General features: G+C 38.1%; 1 protein-coding gene across 4 annotated transcripts in view; it reads left to right on the forward strand.

Moving 5' to 3' along the window:
- NSMAF (neutral sphingomyelinase activation associated factor) overlaps positions 1–16,911 on the forward strand; it is a 40,388-nt gene that overhangs the window by 12,040 nt on the left and 11,437 nt on the right. For 2 of the 4 annotated variants that reach the window (XM_075416107.1, XM_075416105.1), the window contains exons 6-21: positions 1,836–1,850; positions 2,512–2,562; positions 5,923–5,994; positions 6,347–6,394; positions 6,515–6,567; positions 7,074–7,203; positions 8,192–8,263; positions 9,108–9,216; positions 11,600–11,776; positions 12,707–12,786; positions 14,197–14,287; positions 14,380–14,443; positions 14,550–14,601; positions 15,625–15,745; positions 16,036–16,167; positions 16,627–16,669. In XM_075416107.1, the coding sequence (XP_075272222.1) occupies positions 1,836–1,850; positions 2,512–2,562; positions 5,923–5,994; positions 6,347–6,394; positions 6,515–6,567; positions 7,074–7,203; positions 8,192–8,263; positions 9,108–9,216; positions 11,600–11,776; positions 12,707–12,786; positions 14,197–14,287; positions 14,380–14,443; positions 14,550–14,601; positions 15,625–15,745; positions 16,036–16,167; positions 16,627–16,669 (1,310 nt within the window). The remainder of the gene's footprint in view (positions 1–1,835; positions 1,851–2,511; positions 2,563–5,922; positions 5,995–6,346; positions 6,395–6,514; positions 6,568–7,073; positions 7,204–8,191; positions 8,264–9,107; positions 9,217–11,599; positions 11,777–12,706; positions 12,787–14,196; positions 14,288–14,379; positions 14,444–14,549; positions 14,602–15,624; positions 15,746–16,035; positions 16,168–16,626; positions 16,670–16,911) is intronic. The other 2 variants (XM_075416109.1, XM_075416106.1) reach the window with 2 other exon arrangements.

Raw genomic sequence — 16,911 nt, forward strand, 5'->3', positions numbered from 1 at the left:
GGGGGGTTAACTGGAAACAAAACTAATTGCTGTCAAAAACTTGGCATTAATGTGAAGCTGTCGATGCTGGAAATTTCAAACTGTTAATGACTTCATTAAGTCATTAATTTGATAAAGTGAACTTTTTGCAGAATGCATTTTATAATGGAGCTCAGGGCAAGTTTAGAATTGAGTGAAAAAGAATAGAGGGAAATTAAAGTGGTTATTAATCATCTTTATTTTGATCTTGCTATATTGCTTTCTCCTGCTTTCTGCAGCGTGTAGTGGTAATGGCAACGCCATCTTGAACTTGCAGTTCAGCTTTGTGAAAACGTTGAACTCCGCTGTATGTCCACCAAATAATTTTCAGTAGCTGTCCTGAAATATGGGTTCAAGTTTCAATCATGAGTTGTGGTTAACTTGGATATCTTCATACTTAATGTTAACCGAGGGAATAGACTTCAAGTTTGGAAAAACTGCAGCTGATAGGTCTTCCAAAGCTGTAACAGTTTCCAAAAAGTGTTCATGTTTTCATTTCAGAAAAGAACAGAGATGAGGTGGGAAATATCCTTTTAAACATTCTAATATTTTTGTAAAATCTGTCTTTAGCAATACCTAAGATTGATAGCCTTGCTCAGCTAAGTACTGTTGCAGTCAAAAATGAACTCAAGCATTTAATGTTGTCAATGCTGGAGAAGTTTGTGGACTAGGTTAAAGTAATCAGTATATTTAATTTCATGTTGACACTGTTTCTGTGAAGAGTATTGTGTAGTCAAGGTTTCTTGTGTTGGCAGCTTTTTGTGAGCTGCGTGTTTTTAAAAAAAGGTATTTCTAACTGTTCCATGCAATTGTTCCACCATACATTATTAGTATATGTTCTGAAGAACAAATGATTGTCAAAACATCTCATAGGAAGGGAGAAATAACTTTTAAAATGACAAATGGGGTTAGCACCCCCCCCACTCCCTCTGCATGTGTAGCTTGCCAGTCAGCCGTCTGTCTCTGGGAAAGTGTTCTGAAATAGTTTGGTAGCATGATACATGCTGGTATTTTGTGTAAAAGCATAGGGACTTTTGAGTATGAAGTACTCACTAGTTGTACTTATGACAAATCATGATCTAATTATAAGTATTTTCTAAGTACAATTTCTACCTTGTAGAAAACTGCACATAGTGCATAATTGGAACATCTTAAACATGTTTGCAATTTCTTCAGGCTCAGAAAGATATTGTTAATGCATAGCGGGAGAAGAAACTTTGCTTTACATAACAGGCAACTCAGAAACTAATGGCTATAAAATACAGCAAATGGAAATAATAATTGGAGATTATTTCAATGTTCTTTCTGAAGATAAAATTGGGAAAAAATCCTCCAAAATAGTAAATGAATACAGTGTGCTAAAGTTTTTTCTCTGCTTCCATATTTTTTTTATTTTCTACTTTTTCATGTAATTTGGGGCTCTCAGTGTAGAATAACGTTTAATTATCCTGCAGAAGATCCATCTGAGTGTAAAGCAGGTTTCTCTGATTCTTACTCTCCTATGACCTGATTCACGTCTCTACAAGCTGATGTCAGATGAAAGGCACTAATTGCTGTGATTTTTTAATGTAGCACTTAGAGAGACATGCTGAGCTTGTAAGCTTCTAAGCATACCACTCGCTTTTTTCTGGCTGGATGGTGCTGTGAGTGGTTGTGTGGCTCTGTTGTCAGCTGGTGGGATGTGGAGTAGAAGACAGTTGGTAGTGCAGTTCAAAACCAGTTCTGAGTCTTATACTCAGGCCTGAGATTTAGCAACTTTGAGCTGTCCCTACAAACAGAGCAAAACCATGACTTATTTCTGCCTTCTCTTCTTTCAGACAGCAGATAGTAAGGTGAGATCTACAAACCAATGTGCTAGCAGTCAAGTCTCTGAGAGCTGAGAGAATGTTCTGAAGGAGAGTGGTTTCATGCGGATTTTGGGGAGGGAATATCCTCTCAGATCTGAGGAACAGCATCAGAGAAAGAAAACTGTTGGGAAACATGCTGTTGGATGAGAGAGGAAGTCTGGTGTTCACGGTGGTTGGAACTGAAAGCAATTGTTTGGCAGTGAAAGAAGGGCTTCATTTCAGAGCATTTGCACAGTAGTTTATGTTGTGAGTTCCCCATGTGGGGTAATTCCCATTGGGTCAGAATCCTAAGGGCATGAGCTGCCAGAAGAAAAGAGGAGGAGGATCCTCCCATTGAATGGGGTTAGACTGATGGCTGGGTTTACTGGCTTTAATCTTGCAACTCCTGGAAGGTCATATGATTAGAATAAAAACCAACTAATAAACTACAGGAGTAAGTAAGCCTCTGAACTAAATTGGATACTTGTGCTTCTTGCTATGAAAGGTCATTGTTTTTCTGCAGTTTATCTGGGGTAGCTAAAGCAGAATGTTGCAACCCAGTGTTTTGCTTGCTTAAACAGCGTTCTTAGCTTTGTCTTCATCAGTACTTCTGATTTATTTTGTTATTTTTTAAGGACTGAAACTGTAACTTCTCTTACTGTTTCAGGTTTTTCTCATTAAAGAAAGAAATGTTATTGCACCCTATAAACCAGTAAGAGTAAGTATTTATTTTTTTGCTGTTGCTAGCAAACTCTTCCGTAGTGGCTTTGTGATATTTCTTAGAGGACATACTGCAGTCTTGACACTTGCTATTTACCTTGATGTGCAGCTCTGTGGGCTCTACAGTCAGAGCTGTCAGCTGGCTGCTACTATTCAGTGGATGCTGCATCCTGGCTAAATAGCTTCTCCTCACTTCTGCTCGCACCTGAGATGAGAGACTGCTAATTGATATTTCCAAGCTGAGTGCTTCACAGTTCAAAGAAATGGCAGATAAGGCTGCTCACAGCAGAAATCAGAGCTCACTTCTGGTGGCTTTTTGCTGATGGGAGTGGGTCAGCTCTGATTCACAGCTTGGAGGCTTCAAGGCGTAGAAGGGATTTTCACCTGAAGTGTGAGATGGGTTAAGACACAAACACAAAATGAAAATGCAGAGTCATTAAACACCATATTTGCCCAAGAAATAAAACAGATGGAATTATATTATTCATTATTCAAGTAAGAAATTTCAAGGATGATGGAGTCCATAAATTTACGTTACTGTAATGAACAGGAAAGAGACAAGAGATGATCTCTGTTCTCTCAATGACTGCTTTGGGTTGGTGGTGTGATTAGATGTCTAAACTAGGATTTTTTTTCTTTTTTTTGCTTTATGCCACTAATTCTTCATGTGCTGAACTTGTTTTCTAGTCCTCCTATTTCCTCTTTTGCCTACATGTGCAATATGTATTGTATCATAATAATATCTTAGCACGCTGCTAACACAGTGAAAAAAGAGTCAAAAGAGCTGTTCGGAAGGCTTTTCACTTTGTCTCCTGAGTCAAGATTCACTCATACCTGAAACACTCCTGACAGTTAACCGTTACAATTTACTTCACAAAAGTGCAGCTATGTTTCTGCATATTAAAACAAGAAATCTAGTTTGCCTTCAGTCATTTCAGATTTTTTTCTGTTGCTGCTAAATATCTTCTGCTTGAATCATTGCCAGTTCTAAATGCATCACTGAGTGCTGGAATCTAGTAGTACATTATTATCTTTCATACCTTGCATTGATTGTTCCAGTTCAATTACAAAATACTGAGCTGTTGTCTTTGCGTATGGATGGAGAGCTAAAGAGAGAACTGCTCACAAAAGTTTTTGCATTGTTGGCTATGCACTAGGATTTCTGAGGGCTGTGGTGTCCGTGTTGAAGAAAAGTGGTGCTTTGGGTGAAATGTTACAAGGCTTTTATCTAAATTGCTACTGAATTTCTGGTCTCCCTTTACTCCAGCTCCATTAGCTTCCTGAAGCATGTATTGCTGTCGGTTCAGCTCAGACAACATACGTTACACCGATGATCACCTAGATTTCCATGTCTTATTTCCTTCGGTTTTGAATTACTCCAGTTGTAGCCACTGATCAGTCTTGATGCAGTCTTACTGATCACATTTTTTTTTTAAAGTCTAGCCTGAGGAAATACAAAACCCTACAAAAATGTGTTGCTACAGTTTTATACTATGTTCAGGGGTCATCAAGTGATCCCACCACCTTTACTAAGTAGGAGTTACTTATATACAGAATAGCTGTGGATGTGATCTGTCTGGACTTGTGTAAAGCCTTTGACACAGTCCCCCACAACATCCTTCTCTCTAAATTGGGAAAATATAGATTTGATGGGTGGACTGTTCAGTGGCTAAGGAATTGGTTGGAAGGTCGCAGCCACAGGGTAGTGGTCAACAGCTCGATGTCCAAATGGATGCCGGTGACAAGTGGTGTCCCTCAGGGGTCCGTACTGGGACCAATGCTGTTTAACATTTTCATCAGTGACTTACACAGCAAGATCGAGTGCACCCTCAGCAGGTTAGCAGTTGACACACCAGAAGGATGGGATGCCATCCAGGGGGACCTGGACAAGCTGGAGAAATGGGCCTGTGTGAACCTCAGGAGGTTCAACAAGGCCAAGTGCAAGGTCCTGCATCTGGGTCGGGGCAGCCCCTGTTATCAATACAGGTTGGGGGATGAAGGGATTGAGAGCAGCTCTGCAGAGAAGGACGTGGGGATACTGGTGGGTGAAAAGCTGAACGTGAGCCAGCTATGTTTACTCATAGCCCAGAAGGCCAACCATATCCTGGGCTGCATCAAGAGCAGCATGGCCAGCAGGTCAAGGGAGGGGATTCTGCCCCTCTGCTCCGCTCTGGTGAGACCCCACCTGGAGTCCTGCGTCCACCTCTGGAGCCCTCAGCACAGGGAAGACATGGAGCTGTTGGAGCGGGTCCAGAGGAGGGTCACCAAAATGATCAGAGGGCTGGAGCACCTCTCCTGTTAGGAAAGGCTGAGAGAGTTGGGGCTGTTCAGCCTGGAGAAGAGAAGGCTGTGGGGAGACCTTACAGCAGCCTTACGGTACCTGAAGGGGGCTATAGAAAAGGTGGGGAAAATATTTTCAGCAGGGCTTGTTGCGATAGGACAAGCAGTAATGGCTTTAAACTAAGGGAGGGTAGATTTAGACTAGAGACGAGGAAGAAATTTTTTACCGTGAGGGTGGTGAAACACTGGAACAGGTTGCCCAGAGAGGCAGTGGAGGCCCCATCCCTGGAAACTTTCAAGGCCAGGTTGGATGGGGCTCTGAGCAACCTGGTCTAATTGAAGATGTCCCTGCTCACTGCAGGGGGGTTGGCCTAGGTGACCTCTAAGGGTCCCTTCCAACCCAAAGCATTCTATGATTCTGTGTGTACGAGTTAATATCAGTTGATACATGCACATACTTTTAATATACTTAAGTCAAAACTAGAAATACGGGCTATGAAATGACATTCAAGAACACCGGGAAAACTTTGTAGAGGAAAAAACGACTGTGCTGCGTATTGTGGGTGATGTGTTACTGAGGTTTTTGTAAATGACTAGTCAAAACAGGTTGTGATTGGATTGGGATCTTTTCAGCTCAGCTGTTTGTGTAGAGGAGAATGATAATTTTTATAGCCTAGTCTTTGAAGATTTGATGGGCTGGTATCTTTTGTCTAAAAGATGTACAGTAGCTGTTTAAATGTCATTTATTAGCTTATGATACTAGAATAGACAGAGCAGATATTAGTTCTACATTTACTGATGTTTACACAATATTAATTTGTTCACTTCAAAGCTACTATGTTGCATTGTATTAAATAACGGACTAAATACCGCACAGAGCACTCACAGCAAGGAAAATATGTTTGTAGGCAAAAAAAGCCCATCAGGTTTAACATCTGCCTTTGGAATGCTTCAGGTATACTGCAACCTTTGGTAATGTGCTTTTGACCAGTTTTTTGAGTATTTTGATTTTAGTTTTAACTATTTTCATTGAGCTTTTTTTTAAACTTCTTTGTAGTAAATATACTTTTGGTTTTAGGGTAGAACAGAACACTTATTCCAACTGGATGTTGCTGGGAAAATGGGGGATGTTGTGCAAACTCTGCATCAGGTATGTGGTTACTTGATACCACTACACACTTCATCACAGCATCTTTTTTGATATTTAATGGAGAGCTTTATTTAAATATTTATTCTCAAGGTGAAATTCTTGGAGTATCTATTTTTAAACACCTAGTTCTAACAGCTACACATATTAGCTTTTGCTATGTAGGGTGGTAGTATATTGACAAAGTAATAGCATGAACAGTAGCAATGAATAAAGATGTCCTACTTCAAAAAGAAATAATAATAGGTCCTTTAGTACTCTGTCACCAAGAATGCTAAGGCCCTCCAAGTTTATATTGACTTCTGAGCTGTGTGGGAGATTTGTGCTATTTCATTTAAAGCTGGTTGTTCTTTAGCTTTACAGGGCTTCTTGTCTAGAGAAGATGGGAGATCAAGCTGCCATGGTAAGTATCTGACTATTTCTGTTATCACTGGTTAATAATGAAATTCTGATATCACTGTTTAATAATAAAGTTCTCATTTGAATCGTAGACCATATTAACTTTTTTTCCCCTCCCCATTAGATAACTGCTATATTGCAATCGCGCTTGGCTAGAACTTCATTTGATAAAAACAGGTAATTTTCTAATCACTTTCTACTGGGAAATTATTTTCGTCTTGTTGATCGATTAGTCTACTGCAACAGTACTTAATAGGTGCTTGTTTGGGGCAGCAGAAGTTCTCTAATTCAGAGGGTTATCTTCTTTGTATTTTGAGCCATATGGAATGGAGAATGAGAAATTCTCTGTTGTGAAGATGAACGTGTTACTTTTTTATCTCCCCAAACTGTTCCATTTATTTGTGAATTTGTTGCAGTTTGGGCGTCAGCGTTTGCCAAATAAAGCTCCATATAGAAAAGTCAACTGCCTCACTGCTCTGAGACTGGTGTAGAACGTAGCAACTTTCCTTTCTGGAGTGCCTTTTAAATTATAGGTCTCAGCAAAGAACTTTCTTCATGTTTAAAATAGGCTTAGTGAAGTCCGCATTCTGATGTCCCAAGGGTATAACCTTTCTAAAGAATTTAAGGGTAGATCTCCCTAAGTAAGAACCGGAGGTAAACTTACTCCCTTTCTTCACTTGTAGATTTCAAAGCATTTCTGAAACGCTGCATATGGAATGTAAAGCAGAAATGGTGACACCACTGGTGACTAATCCAGGGCATGTGTGTGTTACTGATGCTAACTTGTACTTCCAGCCTCTTAATGGATATCCTGTAAGTGCCTCACAGATGGTCTTGCGTATGATATGAGCACGCTGCCCCTCTAGTGGACAGTTCTTATTTTCTATATTATTCCTCTTAAATGCACATGGAGCACATCTCCAAGAAGACTCTGTTTTCAGGTGTAATCAAAAGCTCCTTAGTTTTCGATTGATCTCTGCTGCTCTATTGCCTTCAGTCTATCTCTACTTCTGAGGCTTTATTCTGTGCTGACTTGCTTAAAGCTGACCTACTGACAAAGCACAAAATGTCCTTTGCTCATTCTCTCTTGCTGTTTAAAGATCACTTTTTGCAACGTTTCACTGAAGACGAGTTTCTGAATCTTACTCTGTGATGCTGCTCATACCTAGTGAGAGCTTGTACTACATGTATATGTAGTTTATATTGGAAGATCTTAGTTAGGTTTGCTATTAAACTGGTAATTTCTTTCTTTAGAGGAAAACTGAGTGCATGTCGCAGACAGATTACTGCTTTGGAACTTTGTCACAGAAATAGCAGGGGTAGCCTTAGCAGGCCACTAATATACTAGAAGTACGTCCAGCAATGTGTTTCACAGCTGAAGGTGACAGGATGGCATTCAATTTCCGTCCACCGGGTGGCACCATTGGCAAACAGTTTGCCCAGCAGCCCCAGGGCTTCCTTGTTTATCTAATAGAGTTTGTTGTGTTCTGCTCCTCTCTCGCATGATTATCATAACTGGAGGCAGTCTTGGGTGATCGTGCGCTATTCTTTATTTATTCCTAAATTGCTTTACTATTCAGACAAGAATCAACAGCAGAGACAAGCTTCCTGTTTTTAACGGAACTGCTCAGCACTGCTGTTCCACTGCCGAAATGATGTGGATGGATATTGTTTTCGTATTGCTAATATCTCTAGTCAAGAGAAACTTTAGATTCACTGAAGAGTTTAAGGTAGAGGAACATATACCTTCTGGAATATCTTCATCTTTTCTTTTCCCTACCTCCCACCCCCTCCCCCCCAGAAACCAGTAGTACAAATAACACTGCAAAATGTGCGTCGCATCTATAAAAGAAGACATGGCCTAATGCCACTGGTAAGCTCAAATATTTTTTTTAACGTCTTGCTGTATATGTTATTTCTTAAAATGACCAGCTGAAACTGTGTGCAGTGTTAGGTAAAAGCTACATGTTTTTAAAAACTCTGGATCAAGTAGTGAACAGCATTCAAAGATCCTTTGTGCTTTCTAAATGTTTTAGTTCCCTGTGTTGTCAGAAAGATGAAGCAGGAAGAGTGAACCCTGTCAGGAGCGAAAAATTTCTTTCAGAAGCAGTGTAGGGGACGGGAGAAGGGAGTATCTCCAGGGATCAGTTCATTCCATTTATCTCAAACGTGTATCTTGGGATCGAATGAATTACGCTCTCATGGTGCGTTTTCTCTCTGGATTGGTTAATGGAGGGAGCTTGATCACTGGATCGAATTGAGACTAATGTGGGGGGTAAGTCCTGCTGTACATGACTGAGGGATGATGGGAGTGCTGCAGTGGAACCTCAGTTGTATGCTTCCAGTGTTTGCACTGAGATTTCAGTCTTGAACAAAACTTTTGTCTCAAAACACATTTAAACTAAGTAGACGTATAACTCTTTGTTTCACTCCATTCTCTTAAGACAAAACTGTATATTACCTGTGCTTAATCCAGACAGAGCCAATCTGTGGTCAGCTATAAATCTGTATTTGCTCGGTTGGGTATAAACTGAATGCTTTTATGACTGGGAATAGGAAAGACCAAAATGTTAGACTTTGTGGGCAAAACTGCTACCCAATTTAGAGTCTTAAGTTTTTGGATACTAGTAACTGGAATATTCTGTTAAAAAAAAATTTAATATTGCAGCTGCTCAGCAATTGCTCTCATTTACTTACCCCCTCCTTTAACTTCTAAGGGACTTGAAGTATTTTGCACAGAAAATGATCTATGTTCTGACATCTACTTGAAATTCTACAACGATCAAGATCGAGATGAGCTCTATTTCCTTATTGCAACATACATAGGTTTGCAGTATTTATTTATTAATGTAGTCCGTAATACCTCGTGAGGGAAAAGGGGGGCTTGTTCTGTTGATTTGTGGGAAGAATGAGAATAAACAGATGTGTTGGCCGTTAAAATTTTTGATAATAGTAAGCGAAGTTCAGAATGAATGTTGCGAAGTTGTGTGTGTTCTGTGTTTGAAAAGCTGAGCGTGAAAGCTGAGATATCATTATTACGGGGAAAATAATTCTTTTGATTTTCAACTTGATATGCACTGTTGTTTAAAAAAAAAAAACACACCACAAAACCACCAAAACAAACAAATGGAAAAACAAACAAACCAATGCCCCCCTCCCGCCCCCCCAAAAAACCCCACCTCCAGATAATCATAACCCTTGAACTTCAAAGCAAGGGGTAAATAAAATCCACTCAGCTAAATTGTGTTTTGCTTAAAGAATATAGACTGACATGTGTGTAGAACCCCCTGGCCCCTGGTTAAGTCCAAGTAAAAATCCTTTTGAGAAGGTTCTTGTGATGGATGAAACTGTTTCCAGTGCACACACAAGTACCTGAACTTTCCTTAGTCTTAGCAATAGTTGATAAAAATTACCATTCTGAAACAGTTAAATTCTCATTTCTATTAGAATTTTCTAAAAGGCTAGCGTGTGTCCTGAAAAAAAACAAGGAGAAAAAGCTCATTTTTCCATAATGCTACTACAACTGAAACATTCAAGCTCATGTTTACTGCCAGTATTGAAAATGTTCATGTAAATTTTATACAATTTTGTTACTGTACTGGAGCTCTAGTTCTGTTTCAATGAATTTGCCTAAATATCAGTTAACATTTTCCCCACTTCACAAAGCAAAGGAAAGGCAGTAAAGGAGTGATTGCTCCTTTTAGAATCATTTTAGCCTTTTAGATTTAGAAGAAATAGATTCTGACGTGATTTTCTCTGCTATTGAAATAACTGCATGCTGTTACCCTGCTTCAGACTTTGATTTCTGGATAACTTTCAAAGATAAAATTTCAAGGTGCAGATGAAGATGATGATGTTGCTGGAGCTTAGAAATAAAAAAAGGGTGAGCCCTTCTTCTAAAGGTGTTTGTAGCCTCTCTGTAGCTGTCTCTGACAGCAGAAGATCCTCTCTTTGAAGGTGATAAAGCTTTTTATTTGTGGAGTTTAAGGTACTAAGGTTGGAATATGCTTTTCCAGCCCGTGCTGAGCTGAAATAGAGGCCCGCATATTCTAATCTGAATTCCGTTCTTTCTAGTTAATAATTGTGGTGGTAATATCTGGCTAATTTGATGTTCCATAAAAATGATAGTTCTTTAGCTTTGTATTGTAGCCTTCAGCAGCAAATTGTGGTAAAGGTATTTAAAAACTTTTAAGTAGGAGGAGGAGCAGCCTGTAACACAGATGCAGTAAAACAAGCACGCAGAAGCGTGCTGTATAACGCTTTGTATGGCATGGATGTGGTTTCACTGTGATTACTTCGTGAGGGGGCTGATTGGATGGTTTCTTGCCATCATGCCATGGTTGCAGTCCTTCAGTTCTGCTATTTCAGGCACTTGGCTAAGGTGCTGCAGACTGGATCAATGGAAGGAACAATTAAAAAAAAAAAAAATAATAAAACACCCCTCCATGCAAAACCACTTCCCCCCTTCTTTTGATAAACCTGCCACTCACAAGACAAAGATAATGATGATGCCTCTTTAATTTCATTTTAAAATGGAGAGGCAGAATGCATCAATATTCCCAGGTGATTGCATTGTCCAGCAGCATACCTTGAGTGTAGCGCAATTTGGAATTTGTTCGGCCCCTGCCTAATGCTTCAAACGGAAGCTCCAGGTGCATAATTTTGACTTTCTTGAGTGGTAGTCAAGTTTTATCTTTCTCTAGTCTCTCTGTTTCAGTGGTTTTGAAAATGGATCCTACTTACATACAAATGTGACTTCTTTCCACAAGTTATTGTTAGTGGGCGTCCTTAGCTGTCCGGCAGGAAAATATGTTTAATTTTTTTCTTGACTCTAGCAGAGCTACTTCTAGAAATCTGAAATCTTAAAGGCTGGTGATTCGCCAAGAGAGCTGTTCACGGTCTGCAAATATTTTTCTTTACCTCCGTAGATCTTCAAGTTCTTTCCCATCCATTAGTTCCATGTTTGGTTTCAACACCCTTCTGCGTGATTTTTTTTGTTGAATGCAATTTAGGCCCTTTTGAACAGATCTTAGAAAGCGTGTCAAGTATGGTAGCTTTCGAAACACAAAGTTACCACTTAATTCTGACTTGTTCTTTTAAACAACTTTGCCTTTAATTATTTTATAGTACCTGGTATCATGTTAATCACTGTACAATTTGGGGATGGAACTTCAAACTTCAAAACTCTTAATGTTTTGTTTTATTTTAGAAAATCATATAACAGAGCATACAGCTGAAAGCTATATGTTGCAATGGCAACGAGGACATATATCAAACTACCAGTATCTTCTTCATCTCAACAACCTGGCTGACAGGAGCTGCAATGATCTCTCCCAGTATCCTGTATTTCCATGGATCATAGCAGACTACTCTAGTTCAGTATTAGGTGTGTGTATACAAAAAGGCATGTTATTTTATCATGCCCAACCTGAAATATTGGGGGGGGGGGGGTGTTACACTGTATAAAGTCCATGGTACATCAGAGTGCATCTGGTGCTACTGATCTTGGGTGTTTTCTTGTGTGCTTACCTTTACTCTGGAGTTTAGCGGACAAAATATCTCGCCTTTGTCTGTTACATATTTCACTTATCACATACAGAGTATGTACCAAGCATCTGCTTGGTTACTTTGAAAAAATCTGCTGTCCTGAGCATTCAAATACTTTCTGTTCTAAATGCAAAATAACCAGTAAAATGGCCTTTTACGGAATAAGCTGGATGCATCGAAATGTGTAGAATCCGGTGTTCTTTTGTAGTTCTTAGCATTGCAAGTTGAAAGAAAGAGGCTAACAAGGCTTGGGCCTAAATCAATTGTCTTTGTGCAATATGTGTTGGAAGCCTGTCCTTTGGAGGATTCTGTTGCTCTACCAGGAGCAGAGGAATCTCATGGTGTTCGTCATCACTGGCTCAAACATACCAGTCTGATTGTTCGGTGATGCCTAACTGTAGTGGGATGGAATAGTTAATGCATAGAAAGAAAATACCAGCTGCTTTTGTGCCTCAGGTAGCAGGATCTATATTGACTAGGTGATGTTAGTTGCAATAGCTATCACATCTGTGTAACTACTAGTTCTTAAGCAAGAGGTTTGAGATTAAGCCTACTTGGAAGGAAGGACATGAGTAGCCATTTACAGTAAGACTTCTATTCTTTTGTAGTTAGGGAGCAGAGAAAATTACTGGAGGGGTTCTGTGTTGGTTTTTTGTTTGTTTTGTTGTTTAGGGTTTTTTGTTTGCTTGTTTTTAAATACTGATTAGAGTATATTGCTGTCTAGTAGAAACGATTGATTTAACTATTTTTTTTTTTCTTTTCTTATTAGATCTCACAAAGCCTGAAACATTCCGTGACCTTAGTAAACCAGTTGGTGCCCTGAATAAGGAAAGACTGGATAGATTATTGGTATGTGTATCTTGAATTTTATGTGCTGCATATTTTGGGCCTTGTACATATTGATAATAAAAGGAACTTTGTCAAGCAAACTTTGAGAATTATGTAGTTATCTAAAACTAACCATATACCTTACCAGAATCACACTTACCTGTAAACATGTCACATGTATTTTCAGCTTGATTTCATCAGTACTGATTTTGTCAATACTAATTTAAAGTGATTTGAATCTGTTTTCTCTCTCACTAACATTTCACACGTATATGCTTTTAAATGTTTTACACCATTTTTAAAATAAAAGCCCCAAATCTGTCTAACTATTGTAACTGCATTTGTATGGCAGGCACTGAGATGCTACAAGCATATTTGGAAATACAAAATTTCAGGACCAATGGATTTAACTGCATAATATAAAAATACGTGTATGAATTAAACAAGACAAAGTAGTTGAAATCTTAAGTACTTCCATTTAAGAAAAACGCTGAATTTGAGGGAGAGTACTTCAAATGAAAGAAATCTGGATCCATGGAGATCAGAGCACCAACCTGAAATTTCCACAGGCAGATAACAAACTTTTTCTATTTCTTGAAGTAGTCAGACTTTCTGTTCATGAGTAGTCAAACACATAGTTACAGGCTTAGAAAGTCCTCGGTTTCTTGGCTTTTAATTCTTCATGTAAAGTCATTTTCTCCTATGGTAAGTTAATTAGTCCAAAGTTATTTACAGAACATAACTATATTTTATGTTTTGGAACCTTTATTAGTTCTTCATGAAGCATTAGAAAAAAAATATTGCCAGATTAACTGCATTATATTGACAAAAAAAGATCAAGTATTTCAAAATCATAAAGCTTCCTAAGGTTGTGGAAGGTAAGAACATGATCAATGTTATGTTTTCAATGACAGTAAATAAAGTATTCTTTTGAAGATCTGTTTCCTCAGACTGTTACCTGCCTCATACTTACTGCAGTAAAAGTCATTATATTTAGATTATGATAGGTTTTAGGGATAACACATAGGAGGCAGACAGGAGGGAATCTTCCAGGTTGAATTAAATCAATGTGTTCTTCCATACTCTCATTAAACTTCGTGTGAGAAACAAAAAGGAAGTATTTATTTGCACTCCTTTGAATTTGAGTCACTGCAGTTACATGTGAAAGTGAGAGAGGGGAAAAAGCTGAAAGCCTGAAAATTCTGGATAAGTTATAACAGCTTTTTTGCCTTATTGATTTACTGATCTGATTAAAGCTGCATGGTTGTTAGTTTGTTTTACTGTTAGAAAAAAAAGATGAGGGTGGTCCTAATCCGTGTCTTTAAAAAAAAAAAAAAATAGAGTGTATGTGTTCAATATTGAAGTCGTGCTGATTTTAAAGACCTCTTTTTTTTTTTTTTTTTTTTTTTCCTCCTTCTTCATGCATTGCAGACACGTTATCAGGAAATGCCAGAGCCTAAGTTCATGTATGGGAGCCATTATTCATCTCCAGGTTATGTTTTGTTTTATCTTGTTAGAGTCGGTAAGACAGCTTTTATGTGCTCTCTGAACAGACATTTACCTCAAAAGTGGACAAGGTTCAGAGCAACATGATGACTTTTTCTTTCCCCTCAGCTCCAGAATACATGCTCTGTCTGCAGAATGGAAAGTTTGATCACCCTGACAGAATGTTCAACAGGTTTGTTTACATTTTGTCTGTCACTAAGTTGGTTTTGTTTTCAAAGGAGCAGAAAGCCTTGAAAAACATTTTTTTAACAAAATAATCATTGGTATGTGTTATCTAGTCTTGCAGAAACCTGGAAAAACTGTTTGGATGGTGCAACAGATTTCAAAGAGGTAAATGGCTGGAAAATGATTGAAGTCCTTCTTGGTGTCTGCTAAGCTTTCAGCTTTCTGTTCTCAGGTGTCCTCTGTTGATTTGACAGTTTTGGGGTGGGGTGTGTTTGGGGTTTTTTTGTTGTTTGTGGCTTTTAGTTGTGTGGGGGATTTTTTTAAGGCTGTTGATTGCATTTTATGAATCCTTCAATGTTTTTAACTTCCTCCTCTGTAATTCCATGATTGCATGTCTGTGTCTGCTTTCTGGCTTTTAGTTTAACAGAAGTGTCATTGTGAATATGTTAATGAAAGAAGTCAGAATTATCAGAGTGGATTAAGGCTGAAAAGATGCAATTTTATGTCTTGTCTGCTGGAGTCTCGTAAGGCTTTGGCTGCATTACAACAGTACAGCTGGAGAGGTTAAATTATGGAAGTTTTATCTTAGTTTTTTGAGCCTTATAGAAACCATAACTTGTAGAATATGTTGAGAATTATTAATTGTCAAATAGTGACGCTGTTAAACTCCTTTATCAAAGAAGCATTCTTTAATATAGTGATACTCTTTTAAAAAAAAAAGTCTATAGTTAACACTAATGGAATTAAGGTTGGTTAGCTATAGTGGTCTTTAAATAATTCACTTAACCTCTGAAACTTTTGTCATCATTCCAGTTTTATTCTAGATTTTTGTCTTGACTCTTACCTGCTGTCTTAAAAATGAGAAGGTAGCTATGCAATTAGCCTTCTGAAGATACTCTTAGATGTTTTGGATTCTTATGCCATGCATTATATGTTAAAAATCTTTATGCCACTCTGATTGCATTTTAGGTAGTTAGGAAGCCTAAAAGTAGTTGGCAGAATAATGGGAGGAAGTTTCCAGTGCTTCTTTACTCTCCAGAAAGCCTGGAAAAATTACTACCCAACTTTACGGCTCGACATATGAATTTTGATAACTTTAAGTTTTTGCTGACTATGATTCTATTTAACTGATCAAAGCTAAGCTAATCTCAAAACTTCTTTTTTTTTTTTTTTTTTTTTTTCTTTCAGTTGATTCCAGAATTTTATGAAAACGATTCTAGTTTTCTAGTAAACAGTTTGAAGCTGGACTTGGGAAAAAGGCAGGGTGGAAAGATGGTTGAAGATGTAGAGCTTCCCCCTTGGGCATCAGGTAGTAACAGTCAAACTTCTTGTACTATGAATTAATGCAAGATTATTTAGCTTCCTGGGATGGTGGTTCTTCTCTTAAAAATGCCCATTCTATTTTCTTCTGAAGGAATTTTTGCTTTAAAACTTTGACATAATTAATGGTTGCATTTAATTTTTACAGCAAATTTGACGTTTGGTGTAGGGTGTTGGGATTGGGGTTTTTTTATTTGATTGCTTTTTCAAGAAGGAACAGAGATGGATACCAATACTGAATGGGATATCTTCTCCTTTAATTAACCTTGCTTTTGCCAGGTCCTGATGACTTCCTTCAGAAGAGCCAAGAAGCTTTAGAAAGTCAGTACGTATCAGAACATCTTCATGAGTGGATTGATATAATATTTGGCTATAAGCAGAAAGGAAGTGAAGCAGTTGCAGCTCACAATGGTAAATACGCATTCCAGAAAAAGGAGGGGGGTAATGTTTTAATTAGTCAGGAATGGTAAATAACAGCATATCTGTAATGCCTGATAATACAACTGTGCTTTTTTTTTTTTAATAATATCTGTGGGGGGCGGTATGGGGGGGTGTAGGTAGTTAATGAAGCTTAAATTTGTCAGCCTTCCTTCATGAAAGGACTGATTTCATCTGAAACTTTCTCTGAAGTCTCTTATAAATGTTATTAGAAAAAATAAGTTTCTTAGAAATCCTAAACTTTTTTTAAGTAAGAAATGCAGGGTTAAAACACAAGATCCCAAACTCTGTAGCCTGCTGAAATAGTTTAGTTTCTTAAATATAACGAAGTTGAGTAAAAAATACAACAAAATTTTTTGTAGTAGATATGCCAGACAAAGAAAATGATCCTTGTATATCTACATGGTACAAATAAACTTTTTTTTTCCCCAGTGTTTCACCCATTGACTTATGAAGGAGGAGTGGATTTAAACAGGTAATTACCAAGAATTGGAATGTTTTTGTTAAAGCAGTTAGCTAAATTTCTCAGTATCCCTCCAGGTTCTCTGCTGGCTGTAAAAGTGCTCTGTACATGAATGGTGTAGCTCTTCCATTTTATACTCCCAATTTTGCAGAGAACCAGCATCAGCTTGTCATTTTTACCATGCATTGAAAGATTGTTACCTGAACAGTTCTTCAGTCTGGATTTTGTGAAATTGTCTTATTTTTGTTTTAATT

This window comes from Opisthocomus hoazin, chromosome 3 (assembly GCF_030867145.1).
Source record: "Opisthocomus hoazin isolate bOpiHoa1 chromosome 3, bOpiHoa1.hap1, whole genome shotgun sequence".
In the NCBI taxonomy this organism is placed as follows: domain Eukaryota; kingdom Metazoa; phylum Chordata; class Aves; order Opisthocomiformes; family Opisthocomidae; genus Opisthocomus; species Opisthocomus hoazin.